At 47.9% G+C, this 25,542-nt stretch overlaps 1 protein-coding gene across 1 annotated transcript in view; it reads right to left on the bottom strand.

Annotated features, from left to right (window-relative positions):
- Positions 1–25,536, bottom strand: part of VAV1 (vav 1 guanine nucleotide exchange factor) — a 63,604-nt gene extending 38,068 nt beyond the window's left edge. Inside the window, 1 exon segment of the mRNA XM_010828243.1 lies at positions 25,260–25,536. Coding sequence (XP_010826545.1) covers positions 25,260–25,463 — 204 coding nt within the window. The 5' untranslated portion in view covers positions 25,464–25,536.
- Between the last annotated feature and the right edge of the window lie 6 nt (positions 25,537–25,542).

The raw sequence follows: 25,542 nt of genomic DNA, 5'->3' as shown, positions 1-25,542 counted from the left end.
GCAACGCAAAGCCCACATACAACTACAGCAGACCCCATGGGATGCAACTAGAGAAAGCCAGCACAGCAACGAAGACCCAGTGCAGCCAAAAATAATAATGATAATAATAAATAAGTTGTTATAAGATAATGAATATAGTTCCCTGTGCGATATAGTAGGTCTTTGTTGGTCATCTATTTTATATATAGCAGGGTATATATGTTAATCCCAAACTTCTAATTTATAGAAACGTTTTTATCCATTTAAATAAGTTTCTTTGTATTCCTAGCTTCTTGGAAAGTCTTTGTATTTGCTTATTTCATTGAATCAAAAATGGATGTTGACTTTGATTAAGTGATTTCAAAGACCTATACAAGACAAGCAAGTGTATTTTGTTCTTGATTCAATTAGTATAGTGAGTTATATTAATCGAATCCCCGATACTGAATCTTTGGTTCTTTTGAAGTGACTCTCAATTTTTTTCTGCATTTGAAAAAGGTAAAAATGAGTCACACAACATCTATGGGCTCTAAAATGTCAGTGTAAAACCCTGATTATAATATCAGTGTCATTAATTCCTATGTATCTAAAAATTATAGATTTTTGGAGGCTATTCCACCTCAATATTTGTGAATATTTTTGCTCGCATGCATGTGGCCACATTTAAGTCAGATCAGAAATGATTAAAATAATGTAAAGGGGAATTTACTTTGAATTTTTTAAATATATGTAATCATATTTATATGAGAGATACCATGGAATCCTTGCAATAATCTTACAAAATAATTACAACTATTATACTCATTTTATAGATAAGAAAACTCAGGCAGGGACAGACACAGCTGGAGTACAAACTTAGCTGCATTTATGAATCAATTCAATACACACTGTTCTCTGTATCTTTGTATCTCACACTTTCATCTTCAGATTGTATCTTCTTCTGAATTATTTCCACATCCACAGCCTACTTAAGCCATTCTACGTGAAACATGAACTTTAACATAATTGAATGTATTTAAGGCGAGAACATCCTACTCTCAAAGAAAACCAGGATCGAGTGCTATAAACAGAAGTCAGTATAAAACAAATATGATGTAAATAGTGTTAAAAAATTTTAGCTTGGTGGTCCAGTGGTTAGGACTCCGCACTCCCAATGCAGAAGGCCAGAATTCAACCCCTGGTCAGGGAACTAGATCCCACATGCCACAGCTAAAGTTCCTGTATGTCACAACTAAGATCTGGTGCCGCCAAATAAATAAATACTTTTTAAAAAATTTAAACCTTTGTCTTAGGTAAAAAGCAAAACATTACACTTAACACTGAAATGCTGCAGAAATTTTCTTTGACATCAGAACTAAGGCAAGAGTGCCCACTGTTCATTCTTATTCATATTGCACCAAAGAGCTTAATCTGTGTTGTAAGACAAGACAAAGAAAGAAAAGGAAATTAGAAAAGAAAGACATTAATGCTCAGTTTTGCAAATGATATGATAGAAAGCCCCAAAGAACACACACATAAATAACTGGAATCAATAAAATAGCAATGCCACTGAATACAAACTCAACTTAGTGCATCACATGTGGGCACATCAACAACAATCAGAAAATGTGTTGTTTTTTAAAGATAACATTTGTGAAATATTAGAATAAGCCAAACTAAACTACGGTGATAGAAATCAAATCAGTGGTTGCTTCTGGGGTGGGGAGGGTAGAAGAGATTGACTCAGAAAGGCTGCAAGTGATGAAAAAGTTCCGTGTCTTGATAAGGGTGAGGGTTGCACAAGGGTACGTGTTTGCTAGAACTGATTGAACAATAAGTTGAAGAACCGAGCATTTCCCTGTATGAAAACTGGATTTGATTTTAAAAGGATAGCATTTCCCATCATCTAAAAAATGTAAAAGCTCAATGTCTGCCAGTTCAGGGACATGGGTTTAATCCCTGGGTCAGGAATATCCCCTGGAGTAGCTAATATATTCTCCAGTATTCTTGCCTGGGAAAACCACAGATAGAGGAGCCTGACGGGCTAGAGTTCATAGGGTCACAAAAGAATCAGACACAACTTTGTGACTAAACAACAACAAAATGTTACACGAACAAAGCTGGTTAATATCTAACACATCTAACAAAAGAAGTATAAATCCTTTATGAAGTAAATTATAAAATTTTATGGAAAGGTATGAAGGAGCATCTAAATAACTAGAGTGACATATGTACTAATTCTTATCTAGAAAAACTCAATATTTAAAAATTTTCAGCCTTCACCAAAACTGAGCTATAGATTCAAGGCAATTACTATTAAAATCCCAGAATGACTTTTCACTGAACATCTTTTATGTGACCATCACTGAACTCCAGGGCTCTCTTTAAACCTTACAATCTTTAATCCCTGGAGCCAGGACAGAGATCCTGGGATGGTAAGGTAGAGAACAGGATGGTGAATAAACTCCCACAGTGCCCCTAATCCAAAAGGATACACGAAGGAAATTCTGTGGCAGCCCAGTAATTAGAACTAACTCCATGTTCTCACTGCCAAGGGCCCAGGCTCAATTCCTGGTTGGAGAACTAAGATCAAGGTGTGTCTAAAAGAAGGATAAGAGGAGATTCTCCTATTCGCTGTGTGTCTTTGGGAAAATCACCTCCCCTCTCTGAACTTGTTTCCTCACAGACCATCATAATGCCCACTGTGGCATGTTGTTGTAATTCAATAGAATAATCCATGTAAAGGGTTCAGCATGGTGTGAGACTCAATATCTGGAAATAATCATTATCACCATAGTGATTATCACATCATCAGTATTATGATTACCACCACCATAATCATCTTTATAATCATCACCATCAATATCATCACCATCTGCATCATCATGACCAACGTCACCATTACAATGACCGTTACTACCATCATCATCATTACCATCACCATCATCATCATTAACATCTTCATCATCATGATCAATGTCCCCATCATAATCTCTATTACCATCACCATCATCATATTCATCTTCATCATCATCACCATCAGCAGCAGCAATATCACCATCACAGTCACCACTGTCCCCACCACCACAATCACCAGCATCACCACCATCACTGTCACTGCCATGGTCATCACCACCATCATCACTATGATTGTATTCACCATCATCTTCTTAGCTCCAGCTGGAAAGCCCAAGAGCATTCACCGATCCATCAGTTCCCAGAACTGGAAAAGACCTCAGGTAGCCACTAGTCTCCAATGTTCATCACCCAGAGAGAAGAAAAAAAATCCAGACAGTAGGAACTTATTCAAGGTCACAAAGCAAGCTGGGTATCTCATAGCACCTCCCAGGCCTTAGTTCTATTTCTGCTGCCTACCTGTGCAGAGGACACTGAAAGTCCACGAGAATTCATGCTTTCTCTTCTATAATATGGAATTGCTGCTGCAAAGTTGACTGCCCAGCCAAAGACTACATTTCCATCCCCTCTTGCAAGTGGGTGTGGCCATATGCCTAGTTCCAGCCAATGGAATGTGAGTATTCATTAGATGCACCATTCTCAGGGCAACGTATTTAAGAAGTGAAATTGCATTCTGCATACTTTCTTTTCTCCCGTTGTCTACAGGCAGAAATGATGCTGAGACTTTGAGGGATAGCAAAGCCACAAATGAAAATAGTCTCTGAATCACACCATCAGAAAAAAACCTCCCTCCTGATACCAGGAGGAACATTGGACTACTAGGTGAACAGGAAATAAATTTCTATTGAATTGCTGCTAAGTCACTTCAGTCGTGTCTGACTCTGTGCGACCCCATAGACCGCAGCCCACCAGGCTCCCCCGTCCCTGGGATTCTCCAGGCAAGAACGCTGGAGGTGGGTTGCCATGTCCTTCTCCAATGCATGAAAGTGAAAAGTGAAAGTGAAGTCGCTCAGTCGTATCTGACTCTTAGCGACCCCATGGACTGCAGCCTACCAGGCTCCTCCATCCATGGGATTTTCCAGGCAAGAGTACTGGAGTGGGGTGCCATTGCCTTCTCCATCTATTGAATTAAGTCACTGCAAAGGCTTATTTGTTACAGCAGCTAGTGTTCTCCTAATACAGTAGCCTTAAGGGCCAGAGCCAGCTGTGGTCTGAATGATCCTCAGAGGCCCCATGACCGCCCATTCTAGCTCTTCTTGTAATTGTTCCTCTAATTACACACGTGGCAATAAACGAACAGCTGGAACCTGAGCTAAGAGCTCCTGTCACATCTGCCTAGTGGACTTCTGCTCATCCTTCAAGGCTCATCTCCAATACTCTTCTTCCAGGAAGCCTCCCCCAGTTTCTTCACCCAAGCAGAGTCCTCACCCTCATTCCCCTGCCCTGGGATCCCTTAGTATGATGTCCCTCTCCACCCCTAAATGTTACGTATTTCACGTTTTACACCTTGTTCCTATTCTCCCTCTGCCTGAATGCCCCTTGCGATCATCAACAAATATTTTTCAGCTCCTACCATCTAGACGGGCTTTCCAGGTGGTACTAGTGGTAAAGAACCTGCCTGCTAATGCAGGAGATGTAAGAGACGCAGGTTCGATCCCTGAGTCAGGAAGATCCCCTAGAGGGGGGCATGGCAACCCACTCCAGTATTCTTGCCTGGAGAATCCCTGTGGACAGAGGAGCCTGGCGGGCTACGGTCCATAGGGCCTCAAAGAGTCAGACACAGCTGAAACAACTTAGCACACATGCACCTAAAGCAACCTGAGTAAGAGCGTCAGAGCCCTCCAAGACAATACGCCTGGATGCAAACCCAAGTCCTCTCTGCAGCTCACCCGCGCCACCTTCCACCATCACCTCCCTCCACTCAGCTCCTCCCCATCCTCCCCTCACCCACTTGGCCCTCTTCACTATTCCTTGAACAGTCAGGCAAGATGAGCCCTAGGACCTTTGTACCAGATTACTCTCTTCCTAGAAGACTATTCATCCCCCCAATTAATTGGGTGCCTCCCTTCCTTGTCGCTTTTGGACCTTTGATGAAATGTCATTTCTCAGGGTGACCTTCCCAACCACTAGATTTAAACTTGTAGAGAATACCCTGGTGGTCCAATGGTTAGGACTTGGCGCTTTCACGCCCTGGGTCCCGATTCGATCCCTAGTCGGGGAAATAAGACCCCACAAGCCAAGAAGCATGGCCAAAAAATAAAATAAAATTGTAACATACACGTATTTCACTTTGCAATTTTTAAAAAAACGTATTTATTTATTTTTGGTTGCACTGGGTCTCTGTTGCTGATGGTGGGCTTTCTCTAGTTGTGGCAAGAGAGGGCTAGACTCCAGTTGCAGTGTGCAGGCTTCCCATCGCAGTAGCTTCTCTTGTTGCACAGCACAGGCTCTAGCGCTCAAGGGCTTCAGTAGTTGCAACTTTCAGGCTTAGTTGCACTGAAGCATACGGGATCTTCCTGGACCTGGGATCAAACTTGTGTCCCCTGCATTGGCAGGCAGATTCTTAACCACTGGACCACCAGGGAAGTCCTCACTTATTTATTTTGTGATTGTCTGTCTGTATTGCCCCACACAAGCCCCCCCACAACACTCTAGGACATCAGCACCACGAAGGCAGGATTCTCTGTGTATTTAGTTCACTGCTGTGGCCTCAACAGCTAGTTCAAGGCCCAGCACACAGTCAGTGCTCAAAAAAAAGTTGATGAAGGAATGGATCTCCATTTGACAGATGGGACAACTGAGGCTCAGAAAGGAGATAGCCCCTTCCCAAGCCCACACAGGTAAAAGTGGGGAGCCAGATACCAGCTCTGCAGGTCCAGAGGCAGCGCTCCTCGCCCAAGCTCTTCAAACTACACCAGGCTGCCTCGCGTTTCAGGGTACCGCACTGCAGGTGGAACTACCTGGAAACCAGGGTGCAAAGGCACCTGGGAAATGTAGTTCCCTTTGATACAGAGCAAAGCAAAGTGCAGGTAGGATCTGAGAGCAAGCAGGCTAATAACCCTCATAGAGCCTGAGCAAGTGACTGACTTTCTGAGCTCAGTGTGTTATCTCAGCTCCAATCCTTTGGCCACCTGATGCGAAGAGCCGATTCACTGGAAAAGACCCTGCTGCTGGGAAAGACCACTGAGCAGTTTGAGGGGCTCAGCATGTGACAGGAACCACATGTACCACTCTGCAGCCTGGCAGCCTTTGTGGGATGAGTCCAGACAGGACCTACAACAGAACAGATGGCCCCATCTGGCCTGAGGGAGGAAGTTCTCTGCTGACCTCAGGAAGATCAGCTGAGCCTTAAGCCTTGCCCCACCCCCCACCCAGTCATGTGACATCTCAAAAGGGGAAAGAGGGTATGACTCATCAGCCCTCTGGGCTGGAGTAGGGCCAGGTGAAGAAAGGGGCTCCCTCCGACAGCAGGAGTGACTGAGGTTAGACCACTAGAAGGACTTCCTGGTAGCCGGAAGTGTGGGCGAAGGTAGCAAAGGACAGGAGGCCCTTTGACTAAATGGAGAAGTGGCCTGGGAGACTTTTTTCCTCCCTGCTGGGGAAGAGGGGGGGCAACCCTCAGTTCCCCTCCTCCCTCCACCAGAACCTCAGAGCTGGGCTGGCATCTCGCCCATATGCAAATCAGCACCCAGACACTTCCCCCTTGCTTGCAGGTCCCCCACCATCACAGCCCTGCCCCAGGCAAAGAAAGGGCTGGAAAGGTCGGCCAGTTCATCACCCTCTTTCGGGGAACTGGTGTGCAGCGATAGAGGTCCCTTGGGGTGCTGGAGTTGGGGGCGACGGGATGTAGGGGACATGAAGCAGGAGAGTCAGAAGCCAAAGCCGAGCCCACAAACAAGCAGAAACCAGCTCCCCCACCCCCACCCCAGCCCCAGGGAGCCGACCGGAAACAGGAAATGCCTGTTACCAGGGCTTGCTCGGGGGAGACCGAGAAAGGGCGGCCCCGCCGCATTCAGCCCGTGCAGCCCCTTAATCTTGAGCTCGCAAGACTTCTTCCTGCAGACCAGAGAGGGTGGGCGTGCTGTGCATCCTTTTCGAAGCCTGCAAGCAGAGGTGCTGAGTATAAACGCCTCTTCCTGGCATTCAAAACCCTCCCTGCTCCAGCCCATCTCTCTCCCCATCCCCTCCCCTCCCACTCTAGCACGCACTCAACAATCTCACTACCAGTACAGGGGATCAGACAGACAGGGTTTGACTCTCAGCCAAGCCAACTGCAACCTGAAGGACCTTGGATGGGTCACTGCACCTCCCCGGTTCCTCTGTTTCCTCATCCTCACCATGGAAATAAAAATACCAGTCGACTCTCCACTCTATCCCCTACCCAACAGTCAGGGCCACACTTTCATTCAGCAAGCATGTGTTGAATGCCTGCTGTATGCCAAATCCTGGGACTGGGCGGTGGCTAAGACAGAACCTTGTCCCTACAGAGCTTACAGTCTAGTAGCGAGACAGACACCAAGCAGTTGTCATTGTTTAGCCGCTCAGTCTTGACCGATTCTTTGCGACCCCGTGGACTGTAACCCGCCAGGCTCCTCTGCCCATGGGATTTCCCAGGCAAGAATACTGGAGTGGATTGCCACTCCCTTCTCCAGGGTCTCTTCCCCGGCTCAGGAATCGAATCCTCATCTCCTATGGCTCCCACGTTGGCAGGCAAATTCTTTAGCGCTGCGCCACGTGGGAAACCCCACTACTTGTGTAAAAAGTATTATAAACCTATTACAGTACAGCACTATGTAACAAATTGTGTTAGTTTTGGGTACCTGGTCTAACTTTGTTGGCCTTATGAAAAAGTTAGACTTACAGAGAATGGGGACTTCCATTCGTATGTAGGGGACTTACTGTAAACATTATTTTAGAGTGTGAGGTGGGGGAAAAGTGTTCCAGGCAAAGGGAATAGCATGAAAGGGGTCTCTGATCATTTAGCCACTCATTCACTGATTAGGGAGATATTTATTGAGCAACTATTATGTTCCAAACACTGGTTTAAATGCCAGGGATACAGTTGTGAAAAAAAAAGATTTACATCCCTGCCTCCATGAGGCTGACATTCTGGCAGGAGACAGACAACAAATGTGTTACATGAGTGTGTATATAGCTTGTGTGTGTGTGTGTGCGTGCGCCCTCAGTCATGTCCTACTCTTTGCAACCCCATGAACTGTAGCCTGCCAGGCTCCTCTGTCCATGGGGATTCTCCAGGCAAGAATACTAGAATGGGTTGCCACTCCCTTCTCCAGGGGATTGTCCCGACCCAGGGATCGAACCCATGTCTCTTGTGTTTCCAGCATTGGCAGGTGGATTCTTTACCACTGCACGACCTGGGGAATTCATATAGCTTATTGCTGCTGCTGCTAAGTCACTTCAGTCGTGTCCAACTCTGTGCGACCCCATAGACAGAAGCCCACCAGGCTCCCCCATCCCTGGGATTCTCCAGGCAAGAACACTGGAGTGGGTTGCCATTTCCTTCTCCAATGCATGAAAGTGAAAAGTGAAAGTGAAGTCACTCAGTTGGGTCCGACTCTTCACGACCCCATGGACTGTAGCCCACCAGGCTCCTCCATCCATGGGATTTTCCAGGCAAGAGTACTGGAGTGGGGTGCCATGCTTATTAGGAGGTGGTAAATATTAAGTGAGAAAAGTAAGTAGGATAACTGGATGGGGCATGCCAGGAAAGGGTGCCATTCTAAATGAAGGGGCCAGAGAAGGCTCACTGAGAGAGTGACATTTGAATAAAGACTTGTAGGAGGACTTCCCTGGTGGTCCAGTGTTTAAGAATGCACTTGCCAATGTAGGGGACACGGGTTTGATCCCCGGTCCGGGAGAATCCCACATGCCTCGGGGCAACCACAACTACTGAGCCTGCGTGCCTAGAGCCCGCACTCTGCAACACGAGAAGCCACCGCAGTGAGAAACCCGCGCACCACAAAGAAGAGTAGCCCCTGCCTGCTGCAACTAGAGAACGCCAGCGCACAGCAACAAAGACCCAGAGCGGCCGAAAAAGAAGAAGAAGTATTTAAATTAAAAAAAAGAGAGAGACTTGAAGGAGGGAATAATCTGGTTAGGTGTCTGGAAGAAAACCCTTCCAGATAGAGGGAACAGCTAGTGCAAAGACCCTAAGACTGGACCCTGCCTGGTGCTTTGAAGGAAGAGCTTGGAGACCAGAGTGGCTGGAGCAGAGTGAGAAAGGGGGAGTGGGAGGGAGTGAGCCACGGGTGGTATCCGATGCTGATTTACCAAAACTGGGGCCATGTGAGGGAAACGGGGCAAGTGTTGCCATGGGAGCATCCCACCATCCTGCCGTTATCTCCCAGAGTCCCTGTGAGGGAAGCACAAATTATTTTTTTTTAACATTTTTAAAAAGATTGTTTTGATATAGACCATTTTTAAGTCTTTATTGAATCTGTTACAACACTGCTTCAGTTTTATGTCTTGATTTCTCAGCCATGAGGCATGTGGGATCTTAGTTCTCTGACCAGGGATCAAACCCCCACCGCCTGCATTAGAAGGTGAAGCCTTAACCACTGGCCCACCAGGGAAGTCCCAAGTACAAATGACTGATGTCTTTTGAAGCATTTTCTCCAACTCTCCCCTGGTCCCCTGCTCAATCACAGCTAAGATTGACGGCAACAGCCCCACCTCTCTTGGGATGCTCAGATGCTGCAAACATCTGGGGGTCACTCTGGATCCCCCAAGCAAATAACCACAAGACAGCCACCCCCAGGGAGAAGTTCTGGAAACTCCATCCTTTGAGGAGTCATGAAAGCACTGTGGGTGTTCTTCCTCGATGAGAGGGAACTTGGAGGAAGCTGAAGATGTAATCACAGAGGCAGATCTCTGATGGGTTATCTGAAGGAAGACATTAGCTGGAGACATGTGATAAGGAGAGTCCTAAGAAACAAGATCTGGGTTTGATCTAAGAGTGAACAAGAGTCCAAAAGCAGTAGAGCCATTATAGCTTAGGAGGGCCCTGCCACTGGAAAGAAAATCATTGCTTATCTTTGATTCTCAGGCAAAGAGCAAGAAGAGGAGCTTTCTTTAACTAAGACACTGTTGCTGTTCAGTTGCTAAGTCATGTCTCTTTTGTGACCCCCCCACCATGGACTGTAGTAAACCAGGCTCCTCTGCCCTCCACTATCTCCCAGAGTTTGCTCAAGTTCATGTCCATTGAGTTGGAGATGTTATCTAACCATCTCCTCCTCTGCCACCCCTTTCTCCTTTTGCCTTCAACCTTCCCCAGCATCAGGGTCTTTTCCAGTGAGTCAGCTCTTTGCATCAGGCGGCCAAAGGATTGGAGCTGAGATAACACTCTGAGCACAAAGAGGCAGTCACTTGCTCAGGGTCTATGAGGGTAATTAGCCTGCCTGCTCTCAGATCCTACCTGTCCTTCCTTTGCTTGGCTCTGTGTCAAAGGGAACTGCATTTCCCAGGTGCCTTTGCACCCTTCCTCCCAGCTAGTTCTAGCCAATGGGAGGCCCAGGCAGGAGACCAGAGGGTGGAAGGAAGAGAGAAGCCAGGGTATTTCTCCTCTTGTTCTGCCTCTCCAGCAGCAAGTACACCTCCTCCATGGCCTCAGCTCCCTGAAGACAGCTTTAGCCTGCAGGTCTAGCTCCTGTTAAATGGTTCTGACCCCAGGGTCCTGGTCCTACTACCTCCTTCTATTTTTTTCTCCAGTCTATGACTACTCTCTGGCTTACCTTAGTAGTGGGCACCCCTGGTGGCTCAGACAGTAAAAGAAGCTACCTGTAATGCAGGAAACCTGGGTCGGGAAGATCCCCTGGAGAAAGAAATGTCTACCTACTCCAGTATTTTTGCCTGGAGAATCCCATGGAAAGAGGAGCCGCGCGGGCTACAGTCCATGGGGTTGCAAGAGTCGGATACGACTCAGCGAAATTATTAATAACTGTGCTTTCCAAAGATGGCAACAAAAATACCACCATCCAGGATGCTCTTCTGCAGTGTGACTTGTCAAATCCCCTTCTAGAGGTGGAGTTTGTTTCCCCAGCCCTTGAAACTAGGCTGGTCTCAGCTACTTGCTTGTCACTGAGAACACAGCCAAGTGGCACCACATGATTCCTAATTAGGTCAGAAGAAACCTTCCAGCTTCTGCCTTGGTTTCTTAAGAAACACTTGCCGTCTCTCCACACTCCTCCGTGAAAGCCCAGTCACCATATTGTGAGGAAACCCAAGTCACATAGAGAGACCACATGCCAGTTTTCCAGGCAAGAGCTCCAGCTGAGCAGAGCTTCAAGTCACCCTAGCCTAGGCACTCCCACAAGAGAGTGAAGAAAGCTCCAGGTGCTTCCAGCCCCCGAATATTCAAGGTTTCTCCTCCCAGAGCTAAAAAACCATCATCACCATGCCCCATCTGAACCCCAGACTCACTAAATCTGTCAGAAGGATAACATAGTTATTGACATACATCACTTAGTTTGGGCTGGTCTGTTTCCCAGTAACAGATAACTGAAACACGGAGGTGCCTAAGTCATAAGTACTTAGAACAACACTTGCAGGTAAGTAGGTGCTCAGTTAGTGAGACCTGTTTCTGTTGTTATTCATTATACTTTCTGAATCTAGTCCCATCCATTTCATTAAAATTATTGTTTTCAAAGTACCCAAACCTGGGGAGTTCCCTGGTAGTCCAGCGGTTAGGATTCTGTGCTCTCACTGCTCGTGGCCTAGGTTCAATCCTTGGTCAGGGAACTAAGATCCCACAAGCCACATGGTGCTGCCAAAGTAAATCATTAATTAATTCATTTACAACAGGGTTTCAGTTTCCAAGGAAGATGGAAGGTTCTCCTGGAAAGAGGAATTTATGACTACCAGTCATTCACACTTTAGTGAGGATTAACAAACTATCAAAGTGACAGGTGATGGAGATTTACCAAAAAAAAAAAATTCCAAGTACCAAGACCTGGATGTGGATACACTTTCCTCTTTAGGTCTCTTGACGTTGCATCCTTCTGGCCCCTGACACTACAACCCTATAAGGTAGGTACTATCCTTACCCCCAGTTCAAAGGGGGGAAACCAAGTCACAGGTTCAGCAGCTCATCCAAGATTGCAAAGTCAAGACTGGCACCCAGACACCCAGGCAACCAGAGTCCATGGCCCTCAAACAGGGTTTCTAGGTCTTTGCAAAACTGATACTTGGGCAGCTATCTTGGGCATTCTTGCTATTGATCAGTTGCTAAGTTGCGTCTGATTCTTTGTGACCCCATGGATTGCAGCATACCAGACTTTCCTGTCCTTCACTATCTCCCGGAGTTTCCTCAAATTCATGTCCATTGAGTCAGTGATGCTATCTAACCATCTCATCCTCTGCCACTCCCTTCTCCTTTTGCCCTCAATCTTTTCCAACATCATTGTCTTTCCCAATGAGGCTGCTCTTCGCATCAGGTGGCCAAAGTTTTAGAGCTTCAGCTTCAGCATCAGTCCTTCCAATGACTATTCAGGGTTGATTTCCTTTAGGATTGACTGATTTGATCTCCTTGCAATCCAAGGGCCTCTCAAGAGTCTTCTCCAGCACCACAATTCAAGAGCCTCAATTCTTCAGCACTCAGCCTTCTTCATGGTCCAGCTCTCGCGTCCATATATGACCACTAGAAAAACCATAGTTTTGACTATACAGACCTTTGCCTTGGGCACAAGAGGACAAATAGCTACACCTCTGTTCTCTACCCACTCAACACAGAACCACACCACTCCCTCCAGTAGTGACAGTCCAAAACATCTCCAAGCATTGCCACATGTGCCCTGGTAGGACAGAGCTGCTTCCTCCCTACCCCCAGTTAAGAACAACCGCACTGTGACCCAGGTTCAATCCCTAGTCAGGACTGAAAAAAAAAAAAAAAAGGAACCACTGCACTAACCAGCACGCTGGGCTGCCTCCCAACTCCAGGGTCAGATGGCCCAATCAGAACTCCTCAAAAGCTATGTCTCCCCCAGCCTTCCCATCTCAGCAAATGATACCCCATTTGTGTGGGTCCCTAAGCTACAACCTTTGCCTGACATCATCTGGCCTCCTCCTTTCATTTATTTCCAGCCCTCTTCCATCCAATCTGTCAGCAAGTCTGATCAGCCCAACCCCCCCAAAATGGGAGGCAGATGCATTGTCCCCAGCTCCTTGTCCAAGCCCCCATCACTGCTCCATGGAACCCCTCCATCAACTTCCTCCTCAGGTCCTTGCTGCCACCTCTTTTGCCTTTAGAGTCCAGTCACCATAGAGCAGCTTGCTTCTGCTAAGTCAGTTCAGTCGTGTCCGACTCTGTGCGACCCCATAGACAGCAGCCCACCAGGCTTCCCCGTCCCTGGGATTCTCCAGGCAAGAACACTGGAGTTGGTTGCCATTAGAGCAGCTTAAAACCCTCCAAAGATTTCCAATCCCATTTAAATTCCATACACAGTCCCAAAGCATTTTGCAGTGAAGTGCCTTCCTCCCAAACATCATTTTCCTCCACTCCCCCTTCACTGGCTCACCTTCTTCAGCCAGCAGATTCTTCATTCTCATCTGCCTGCCACAGGGCCATTGCACAGGCTTTCTCGTCCCTGCCCCCATGCTTCCTAGAGCTGGCTCCTCATTCTTCAGCTCTCTGCTTTCCTTGACCACCCCGCTCTGTTTGCTCTTCAGCATCCTGAACCTTGATTAATTCCGTCTGCAACACTGACTACTGTGTTTTATCGATTTGCAGGGCGTTGAAACAAAGTCCCCAGATACATCCACATCAGGCCCTTGGCACCAGTGAACGTGATGTTATTTGGAAAAGAGGGCCCAGGATGGAGGGTAGTCTTTCCTGGTTGCTCAGTGGTAAAGAATCAGCCTGCCAGTGCAGGACACACAAATTCGAGCCCTGACCTGGCAAGATCCTACATGCCATAGAGCAATTAAGCCCGTGCCCCACAACTACTTAAGCCTGTGCTCTAGAGCCTGGAAGCTGCAACTACTGAGCCCACATGCTGCAACTGCTGAAGCCCATGACCCTAGAGCCCAGGCTCCACAACAAGAGAAGCCATTGCAATGAGGAGACTGTTTACCACAATGAGAGAGCAGCCTCTGCTAGCCACAACTAGAGAAAAGCCCACGCAGCAACAAAGACCCAGCATAGCCAAAAAAAAAAGACCCTGTGCTTCCAATGCAGAGGGTGTGGATTTGATTTTTCTAAAAATGACTTTGCAAAACATCATAAAGGATATCAAGGTGAGGAGATTATTCCAGATTATGAGATGCACAGACAGACAGACATAAAGGACACAGTCACGTGAAGATGGAGGCAGAGGCTGGAATAACACTGCCGCAAGCCAAGGAATGCCTGGAGCCAGTCGAAGCTGGAAGATGCAAATAAGGGATTCTGCCTTATAGCCTGGAGTTGGAGCAAGATGCTGCTGACGCCTTGCTTTCCAACCACTGCCCTCCAAAACTCTGAGACAATATAGCTGTTGTTTCAAGCCACCCAGTTTTTGCAACTTTGTTACAGCGGCCACAGAAAACAGAACACAGGCAGCCTTCTCTGCCATGAGGCCACGAACTCAGGAGAGCAGAGAGGAAATCTGTGGTGTTTCTTCCCATCACCCCAGTCATCAGCACAGTGCTGGCTGCCGGATAATAAAATAAAGGAATATCTAACTTGAAGAAGCTCTCAATCTCATCTTTACCCCAGCCAGTAATTAATTGTTCATTTCTCTTTAGATTCTGCACCACCCACCTCCCCCTACTCACCTCCCTCCCCCACCCACCTCCCGGACACAAGAAGCTCACTCCCTCCAAAACAGTGGTTCTCCCAGGGGCAATTCTGCCCACCAGGGTATATTTCGCAATGCCCAGGGACATTTTGTTGATCCCACCCTAGGGGGGAAGAGTGGGTGAAGGTCAGGGATGCTACCCAACTTCCTACAATGCATAGGCTGCTCCCAGGACAGAGAATGAAATGCCAATTTCAGCACTACTGATACTGAGAAACTCCGGACTCAGTTTAGCACTTGATACCAAGATAAACATCGATGGATCAACTGCCTCTTGACTTCTCCCTGCTTTTCTGGTAACCATCCCTCTATTTCCCCGGGATGAAACAGCCCTTCCCCCAGTCTAGTTCCTTTGGGTAGAGTTGACTCCCTCACCAATGCCAGGAATGGGCGTGTGATCTGGCCTGATCAATCAGACCAGGCATTCTCCCAGCAATGGGTTCAGGATTGGACATGTCACCCCCTCCCCCAAATGATCATGTCCAATGAAAGAGAGAGCTGGGGTTTAGGAGCCATTAAATCGACCCTCTCATTTTCCACTGGACACAGAATTGTGGGAATAAAAATTTGGAGTATCTGGACACTCATATCTACCTCCATGAGGGCAAAGAATGACTAAGATGGAGGAAAACACTTAAAAGAAAACAGAGTTAAGAGATGGAGGGCAATGGGTAGAGAGAGGAGGGTTTCTGAGACATTGTCAAGACCCTGGATCCAGCTGGACATATAGGCCTTCTCTCCCAAGCTTTTCAGTTATGTGAGGTAATAAATATTATTTTTTGACTAAGCCAGTTTCAGTTGGGTTTTCTGTCACAAGATCTAAAACTCTTGCTCGAAACTTCTGCAGATTAAGCTCACAATTTCCTCAAACCTTAAACTTCTCCAACTGAACATCCCTTATTTCTTCAAGAACACAGTTCCCCCAAGGGACCTGACTTTCATGTTCCTCTTAAAGTCCAGGTCTCAGAACACCATCCTTGATATCAGAGGAGGACAGTCCATCTCTGCAATGTAGTCAGATTGTTAGAATGTAATATAGTGAGATTGTTAGAAACCTAAATATGCCCATCCAACATACCCCCGGGTCCTCCCCACTTCCTGGCACCGTTAGTTTTAGTAAGAGAGAAACAGAACTCCTTTTGGCCCCTGAAATATACCCGGACTTCCCACAGTCAGTTGGCATGTCACCTCCTCCAGGAAGCCTACCCTGATTGTTTCTGGGACTTCCCTTCTCTCTGCTCCCACAATGCCCTGGGTGCCACCCACCCATCACTGAGTGTGTTACTCTGTCATAGCTGCCTACTTCCTCATCTGTTTCCATGAGCTGCAATATGGTCTGTGTCTCATTCATTGTGGGACTCTCCATCACCCAGTGAGTGGAACGAACTAGTACAAAGAAATGCCTGTGAGGTGGGTGGCAGCCTCATCACCATTATTATTTTTGTTATCATTGCTATCATCATTGGCTTCATTTGCCCCATTTTACGGACAAGAAAACCAAACGTGAGAAAGCCAAGGCAACTGCTTGAAGTCACATAGCCTGGAACTAGTAAAGCCAGGATGATCTCAGGTAATTCATTCTCAATCACCGGTTACCAACTACCACTACCTAGTCATAAGCACTCAACAAATACCTACTCAATCAGAGATGGATCAGCAAACTCTGTAAAGAGGCAGACAGTAGTTTGGGTTTTTTTTGGCTTTGCAGGTCATAGAGTCTTTGTCGTAGGTCACAGAGAGAGAGCAGTCACAAACAATGTGACAAGTGGGCAAGACTTTGTATCAGTTAAACTCTGCTTACAAAAAGAGGCAGATGGCTGATGGTTTCTAGGGTGCTGACCCCGTATTGAATGACTGAATGAATGAATATCTGATCAATGTTTTATTGAGTGGGGCTTCCCTGGTGGCTCAGAATCCGCCTGAGCAATGGTAAAGAATCCACCTGCCAACGTGGGAGATGAGAATTCAATCCCTGGATCAGGAAGATCCCCTGGAGAAGGAAATGGCAACCCACTCCAGTATTCTTTGCTTGGGAAATCCCAGGGACAGAGAAGCCTGGCAGGTTATATCATCCATGGGGTCATAAATCAGTTGGACATGATTCAGCAACTAAACACCAACAACAATTTTATTAAGCACCTACTATGCGCTGAGTGCTGTCCTAAGAACTAAGGACACAATTGTGAACCAAACAGACAAAAAGCTTTCCCCTGATATTCCAATGGGGGAAGCAGATAATAACCAAATAAGCCAAAAAACTGTGGTAGGTCTGGGGCTTCCCTGGTGGTCCAATGGTTAAGAATCTGCCTTCTAACACAGGGGTCACAAGTGTGATCCCTCATCCAGGAAGATCCTACATGCCGCAGGGCAACTAATTCACTGCCCCACAACTACTGAGCCCACGGTGCCCTGGGTTAGCCAGGGCACCACAACGCATGCCACAACTAAGACTCGATACAGCCAAATAAGTAAATAATTTTTATAAGTTAAAAAAAAAAATCAGTGGTAAGTCAGCAAGTGCTAAGTACTACTTTGTTGTTGTTTAGTCACTAAGTCATGTCCACCTCTTTTGTAACCGCAAGGACCATAACCCGCCAGGCTCTTCTGTCCATAGGATTTTCCAGGCGAGAATACTGGAGTGGGTTGCCATTTCCTCCCCCAGGGGATTTTCCCAACCCAGGGATCGAGCTTGCATCTCCTGCATTGGCAGGCAGATTCTTCTCCCACTGAGCCACTTGGGAAGACCCACTAAGTATTACAGAGGAAAAGTTAGAAAGGGAAGAGAATGGAAGGTGTTGTGGTGGGGTGGGGGTGGGGGTGGGGGCAGACAGGGCAGGGGATGCAATTTCATATAAAGAAAGCAGCAGAAATCTCTCTGATAAGAAACCTTCAGGAGATAAGAGAACAATCAGGGTATGTATCTGAGGGGAAGAGTGATTTATGAAGAAAGACAGCAAGTGCAAAGGCCCTGGGGCTGAATTGTACCTGGTGGGTTCTAAGAACAGTGAGGGGGCCCATGTGGCTGCAGTAGGGTGAGGGAGGAGATGACCGCTGAGAGGCAGGCAGACACCAAATGCCGAGGCTATTATGGATCATGCTGAAGATTTTGCCTCTTGCTCCAAGGGGATCCATGCATGGGAGGGCTGAGAGCAAGGGAAGGGCTAGGGGTTTCCAGCATCCTCCCTGAAGTCCTGAAGGGTGATGTTTCCCGGTACTGGGCCCAGAGAGGAAGTCAGTGAACAGAATAGAATGGAATGGGAAAGAAGGCACGGCACCAAATATTGACTCTCTCAAGCTTCCATCCCCATCAGCCCTAATGGGCGTGTTTAAATGAGGTCTTCCACCCAACCCAAGCCAACCCACTGGGCTGAGATTTCCTTGTACCCAGGCCCCACTCTGTCCCCAGATGAATCCTTCCCCATGGCTCTGGTCCATGTCCTCCTCCTTCCTCATCTCACAGAGGTTTCCTCAAAGCCAGCCCCCTCCAAAGCTACATCACTCTAGTCAGCTAGGCATTACCTAGGGGTCCTCTTGTCACTGCCTTCTCCATATGCACCCAACCCACTTCCTTGTCCTTCCTGGCACAGAGCTAAACTACATTCCTGGCCTGTCTTGCAGTTGGATGGGACCACATAACCAAGTTCTGGCCAGCAGAATAAGGATGGAGGTGATGGTGCCACTTCTGGGTCTGGTCCATGCAAACCCCCCAGGGTTTCCCTCCTCATCACTCCCTCCTTTGCCTTCTGACTCCAAGGGCTTCAGGGAGGGTGGGGCCATGAGGCAGAAGGAGCCCAGGTCCTGTAGGGACTTTGTAAAAAATGGCTGGGCTTTCCTGGTACCTCAGTGCTAAAGAATCCACCTGCCAATACAGAAGACATGGGTTCGATCTCCAGTCCAAGAAGATCCCATATGCCTTGAAGCAGCTAAGTTGGTACACCACAACTACTGAGCCTGTGTTCTAGAGCCTGAGAACCACAACTACTGAGCGTGCGAGCCCCAGAGCTTGAGTTCTGCGGCAACAGAGGCCACAGCAATGAGGAGCCCTCGCGCCACAAGAGAGTGGCCCCTGCTCACCGAAACTAGAGAAAAAGCCCGCGCAGAAACTAAGACCCAGTACAGCCTAAAAATAAATAAAGAAATAAAAGAAATATATACATATATATAAAGAAGGAATATTTTCTTAATCCCCCAGTTGACCCAAACCAGATTGTGATATAAGCCAGAAGGAAATTCTTTAAATTCACTGAAGAAATACAGTTCACTACAGCAACTAACATTTTGCACCCTGACCTATACCACATCCTACAGGCAAGCTCAGACCCACTGAAATCAAATTAGCAAAAAGAATGACTCCCATTAATTTACATGCTATCAATCATATGTCAATCACTGTGATAAAAATTTAGCCTACATTATCATGCTGAACCTTCACACAACCCTGAGATATCAATGCTGTCCACACCCTCATTTTGTAGATATGGCTCAGATAGATTAAGTCATTTTTTTCTCCAAGATCACAAGGCTACTAAGTACCTGACTTGAAATTCCGAACAGCTCAATATATAAAGAGTTCCTAAAAATCAATTTTAAAAAAGGGGGCAATAGTACTAGAAGGGAAAAACATGGGCAAATGATATGAACAAATATTCATTTGCAGAAAGAAAATAAAAATAACTCTTATAAGAAAAGATGCTCAGTCTCAGACTAAGAGAAATGTAAACTGAGTCATAATGAGCTTCATTTATCACCCAAGTTGGCAAGACTCCAAAAGCTTAACAACTGTTGGCAAGGCAATGAAGAAACCAGCATTCTCGCTGTTAGAGGTAATGTAATTGGAACAATGCATATGGGAACAATCCCATACAGAGAACAATTTGGCAAGATCTACCAAAAACACAGACTCACCTGCTTTGAGCCAAGAAACCCTTCTGAGAATTGATCCCATGGATATACTTGCTCGTGTATCTGGCTGCAATAACAGCATTTATATATAACTAGATACTTTTCTATGTTCTTTATAGTAACTCATTTATCCTTCACAACAATACTTTCACATAAGGACTTATTATCTCCATTTTAGAGATGAGGAAACAGAAGCACAGAGAGGTTAAGTAACATGCCCAAGGTCACACAGTAGAGGAGCTGAAAAACAGTTCATGGACAAGGTTACTGATCACAGAAAGTGTGTCAGAACAAAAGCCTGGTTCAATACAAGTGCCCAGCAATAGGAGTGATGGTGAAATAAACCATTTCCCAGCTGGGCCATGGAATTGAGTTTAGAGTAAGTTAACAGTAAAGATTCTAAGAGAGAGAGTAGGGGTTCTGAGGGACTTCCCTGGTGGTCCAGTGGTTAAGAGTCCATGCAGGGGGCATGGATTCAGTCCCTGATTGGGGAAGTTCCACATGCCAACACAGGGCAGCCAAAAAGGAAAGGAAAAAAAAAGAGTAAGGATCCTAGGGCCAGGCTGCCTAGGTTCAAATCTGTGACTTTGTCACTTTCAAGCTGGTTACCCTGGGGCTAGGGACTTAACTTCTGTGTCTCAGTTTTCCCAGATGCAGTGTGCAGATTAAGTCACTGTGTAAAAAGTGTTTAAACCAACGATCAGCTCGCTTTTTCTACAAACATCTAGATAATAAATGTCTTCAGCACCATAGGCCAGATACTGTCTTCGTCAGTTACTCAAATTTAGAATTGTAACTGGAAATTGGCCATAGATAATATGTAAACAAATGGGCATGGGTGTGTGCTAATAAAACTTTATTTATAAAACATGCTGTGGGTCCAGATTCAGCCCTCTTGTTGTAGTTTGCCAGCCCCTAGTTTGGAAGAATGCCTGGCATGTGGTTAGCCCAATAGAAGTAGTTTGTTTAGTAAATGGACAATCTAGAATATCCTGCAGTCAATTTTTTATACATGATCTTAGCCAAAAAGCCAAGAAATGATGCTGCAGTCATTTTTTTTTTTAAAGAATGGGAACACTGTATGAACTGATTTGGAAAGACAACCAAGGTAATGATTAAAGTAATGAAAGCAGGGTATAAAGATAGTATGTTCTGTCTTTCACAGAAAGAAAGGAGTGTAGTTAATAAGAACCTAAATTTCTATGTGCATAAGAAAATTCTGTAAGGATATATAGTCAGCTTAAAAAAAGTAGTCACTTATGGGGGAAAGCAGGAACTGGGTATCTGAGGAAGATGGCCAAAGGTTATATTTTTCTCTGCACACCTTTTACGTGTTTTGAACTTTGAACGATACACACATATTATTTAACTAAAGAATCAAATATTTTAAAGATTCTATCAGGCTCTCTGTCCCCCAGCACAGGGTTTCTCAAAGTCAGCCATGTTGACAATGGGTGCATGTGTGTTCAGGCTTGTCCGACTCTTTGAGACCCCGTGGGCTGTAGCCTGCCAGGCTCCCACGTCCATGGAGTTTTCCAGGCAAGAATTCTGGAGTAGGTTGCCATTTCCTCCTCCAGGGGATCTTCCCAACCCAGGGATGGAACCCACATCTCCTGTACTGGCAGGCGGATTCTTTACCACTGCTGCTGCTGTTGCTGCTGCTGCTAAGTCGCTTCAGTCGTGTCCGACTCTGTGCGACCCCAGGACGGCAGCCCACCAGGCTCCCCCATCCCTGGGATTCTCCAGGCAAGAACACTGGAGTGGGTTGCCATTTCCTTCTCCAATGCAGGAAATTGAAAAGTGAAAGTGAAGTCGCTCAGCCGTGTCCGCCTCCTAGCGACCCCATGGACTGTAGCCCACCAGGCCCCTCTGTCCATGGGATTTTCCAGGCAAGAGTACTGGAGTGGGTTGCCATTGCCTTCTCCGTTTACCACTGCACCACCTAGGAATCCCACTGTTGACACTGGGGCTGGATAATTCTCTGTTGTATGTGAAATTGTCAGACATTGCGCAGCATCCACAGTCTCTATCCAATGGATAACAGTAACAGAAGTGACAACCCAGACTGACACTGCCGAAGGTCCCCTGCTGGGGGAGCAAAACCACCCCAGTTGAGAACCACTGCCCTAACCCAAACTCCTACAAGCTATGCTATGTTACCAACCCTCCCATTTTCCCTCATCTTTCCTAAGAAGACTTTTTAGCGAGAGTTTATCGCAGATTTGATCCCTGGGTCGGGAAGACCCCCTGGAGGAGGGCATGGCAACCCGCTCTAGTATTCTTTCCTGGAGAATCCCATGGACAGAGGAGCCTGGCGGGTTACAGTCCATGGGGTCACAAAGAGTCGGACCCAACTGAAGCGACTGAGCACAGCACAGCACATCAGGTGTCGACACTATGCCGAGCGGTATTGAAATGTTAAAACAGTCCTCCCCTCAAAGGTGCCATTTTTAGCCACAGTTCACAGATGGGGAAACTGAGGTTCAGAGAGGTGAAACCAGGAAGTGGTGCAGCCGGGATCTGAGCCCAGATCTGGTGCCTCCGAGCCGCCACCACCACCACCACCTCCAGCATAAGCCCACCCCTCCTGTTCTAACCCTCCCATCCTCTCCCTTCCCTGCCTCTACTGATGGTGCCAGGGTTTATTGGCTGGGGATGAAAGCACAGAGAGGTTAAGCAACATGCCTAAGGTCACAGAGTGGAGGAACTGAAAACAAGATTCATCATCTTGGCTCCAGTGACCACCCCCATTCCCAGTATAATAAGCTCCCCAGTCCTGGTGGGATCTTTCCCACAATGACGGTCACATTCATCTCTTCCTCTCCACTTCCTCAGCTTTAAAGTTTCACATCTGCCACCCAGAATTTGGGCTCCTAGAGACAGCAAAGAGTGTCCGGTCACCCCTGTGGCCATCTGTAATGACTTCGTCCTCTCTCTGGGTCTCAGACCTCAGAGAGACCATCCAGCGCGGAGACCCACTTCAATCTGACCTCACCCATGAACTATGCCCACACAGCCAGCTCATGCACTGCCCCGCAGCACGACTATGTGGCCACTGACCTGCTCCTACCTTGGGGCCTTTGCCAGGAGCTCTGTTTCCTTAGATTCACCCAGCTCTTCCCTCACTTTGCCCAGGTCTCTACTCAAACGTCACCTCGTCAGGGAAGCCTCCCAGACCTCATATGCGAAAGTGCAGCCTCACAGTCCTAAGCCCCCCTTTTTCCAGACCACCCACCACTCTGGACAACATATATGTTGCCTTATTTGCCCACTGTCAGTGTCTCCCATTAGAACATCAGCTTTTTGACAACAGGGTGTTTTTTTGGAGGGGCGGGGAGTACTTTACTTATTTATTTTTGATCGTGCTGTACGGCATGTGGGATCTTAGTTCCCTGACCAGGGATCCAACTCATGTCCCCTGCAGTAGAAATGTGGAGTTTTAACCACTGGACCACCAGGGAAGTCCCGACAACAGGGGTTTGTGTGCGTCTTTGTCCCACTGTCTCAGCACCATGGATGAATGAATGAACGAATATGCTCTTTCCACTCTACCCAGGAAAGAGTGGAGCCAAAGCAGAGGAGCTCTCAAGAGGAAATGAGAGAAACGGAGAAGCATTCTAATTCCAGACTCCACACCTTTATTTACGGCATTGTGTGTCCCCCACCCCATCCCACCCTCATCAGGAGCCCTCCCTTTTCTCTCTTTGCCCTTCCACACCTCACTGGCAGTTCTTAGCCCTGGCTTAAATCTGTTGACAGACAGGGACTTGCAAACTTAGAGGCTGTTCTTGGGGCACCTCCCTTTGGTTTAAAATGACTACCTTTTAGCTTCCCGTGCATGGCCCCACTGTGAACAGGGCAAAGGATTGTGCTTTGAAAGGAGATAAAATGCACAGGGCAGCAAGGCCCAGAGCTCCCAGATAGGGAGGATCATGGAACACCCTTGCCCAATGCAGGGTCTGACACAGCTAGGCACCAGGGTCAGAGCAATAAGAAAACTCCTACTCACTCTTCAAAACCCAGCACAAATGTCCCCTCTTGCATTAAGCCCAACTTCCCCAGGCAATCTTTTGCCTTTGCTCCAGGGCCCTCAGCCCAGAATTTTTGTTTCCCTCTGTCTCAGTCCTGACAACACAGGGCTAGGGAATGTCTGTCTTCCCCAGTCTGGGAACTCCTCGAGGGCCAGACTGAGACCTGGGTCCTCAGCATTGACCAGCACAGAAAATCAGGATTCATTAGTCCCTGCAGCTGCCCTCTTAGAGGTTAATGCCACACCCCACTGCCTTTTATCAGAAACCAGCTATAGGGAAGATGCAGGCAAGGATGGAAGTTCATCCTTAGGTCTAACCACTTTCCCATTAGCAGCTATCGAAGCCACACTGGGTCTCAGGTCAGAGGCCTGACTGATCCTAGGGCTACTTCCTTCTGTGTGCAAACACATGTAGGCATAATTGTGTCCTGTGGCCACAACAGCTGGCCGGGGTGGGAGGATCTCTGGGGTTCCCTCATTCTTTCAGGAAGCCTGTGCTCAGGGAGGGTGAGCCACCCATCTCTCCCACGCGTGGGCCTGTCACCAGGAAACACCACCAAGGACCCTTCCCTGATCACTTACTGCTCCTCCCCCCATCTGCACGTGGCATCTCAACCCAGAAAAGAGGCAGTGCCCCAGGCCGCCCTCCCCATCTATCCCCAAAAAGGGCCCCCCACCACCAGCCCACTGCACCTCCAGACAAGGCTTTCATCCTGGGGTGGGACCTGAAGGCTGGATGGCTAGTGTCCCCTCAGACCCCTAGGGCAGGCAGAGTGCCCCCAACCACCACCCATCAGCAGAAATTACTTTTCATCCAGCGCTCAAGAGGCCAGGGGGAACCAGAGAAGGTACAACAGAGAGAGAATCCAGTCCAGTGGCCTCCCCCACCCAACCGCATTCAAATAGGGATTTGAATATATTTCCTGAGCCGGGGAGGTTGAAGTCAAATCCACCACCCCCTGAACCCTGGGGCCCTTGCAGAAATCCCTACAGAGAAAAAGCAGCTATTTCTAGGTTCCCCCAAACCCCAAGAACCCAGTCTCAGGGCTCTTTGGGACTGGGTCCTGCCTTAATGTACCTCTTGGGATGGACAGAGCTAGGAAGACCAGAGTCCCAGACCCACAGTCCCCCCACCCTCCCCATGCTGCCCCAGGCCCCGGCAGGAAGCCAAGGGGAAGATGTGAGGGGAAGGAAGGGGCCCAGGGCCCAGGAGGAGGCGACGCATGTGGGGGAAGGAATAGGAGGAGGCCCTTCCCCCATAGCCAGAATCTTCGTGGGTGGCAGGGTCAAGGGAGTCCAAAATCTCAGGTGCCCTATCGGCCACCCAGGAGATTCCTAGGGCCCCCTGCAGACCCCTAGCATGTCCCTTTTGGGGTCTAAATCTCCAGCGGAGTCAGCCTGAGGTTTTGGACTTGGGTTAACCCCAAGTTTGCCAGTTTTCAGCCTAGACGTGGGAACCCATTCCTGTTAACCTTGAGGGGGCCACCCCTGAATCTTCAGTGTTAGGACCCCCACATATCCCCCATGCCAGGCCCAGAGTTGGGGCCAGCCTCCTCTCTTCACTGCTGGCCCAGAGGTGCAGTGCATCAACCTCCTGGGTACCAGCCTGGGGCGCCTCCCGCCACCCACCCTCCGGCAGGCCTGCCTGTGGCCCGTCTCACCTGGGACATCTGGGGACGCAGGTTGACTTCCCGCAGGTTGATGGCATGGGGCAGCAGGTTGTTGAGCAGCTGGCACAGAAGGACGCCATCCCGGAGGGCCTGCGCCAGCTCGCACACTTGGGCTCCATCCCAGGTCACACGGTGGCTGGGCGGTAGCACCCGGCACTGGATGAGCCAGTGGGTGCACTGGCGCCACAGCTCCATGGCCGCTGCCTTCCCAGGCCGGTCCGCACACCCTCGCGGCCTCCTCCACCCGCCCGACCGCCCGCCTGCGTGCCTGCCT

The sequence above is a fragment of the Bison bison genome, unplaced genomic scaffold (genome assembly GCF_000754665.1).
Source record: "Bison bison bison isolate TAMUID 2011002044 unplaced genomic scaffold, Bison_UMD1.0 scf7180017864492, whole genome shotgun sequence".
Classification (NCBI taxonomy): domain Eukaryota; kingdom Metazoa; phylum Chordata; class Mammalia; order Artiodactyla; family Bovidae; genus Bison; species Bison bison.
The sequence above is the reverse complement of the archived record's forward strand: the minus strand, read 5'-3'. Positions and strand labels throughout refer to the sequence as shown.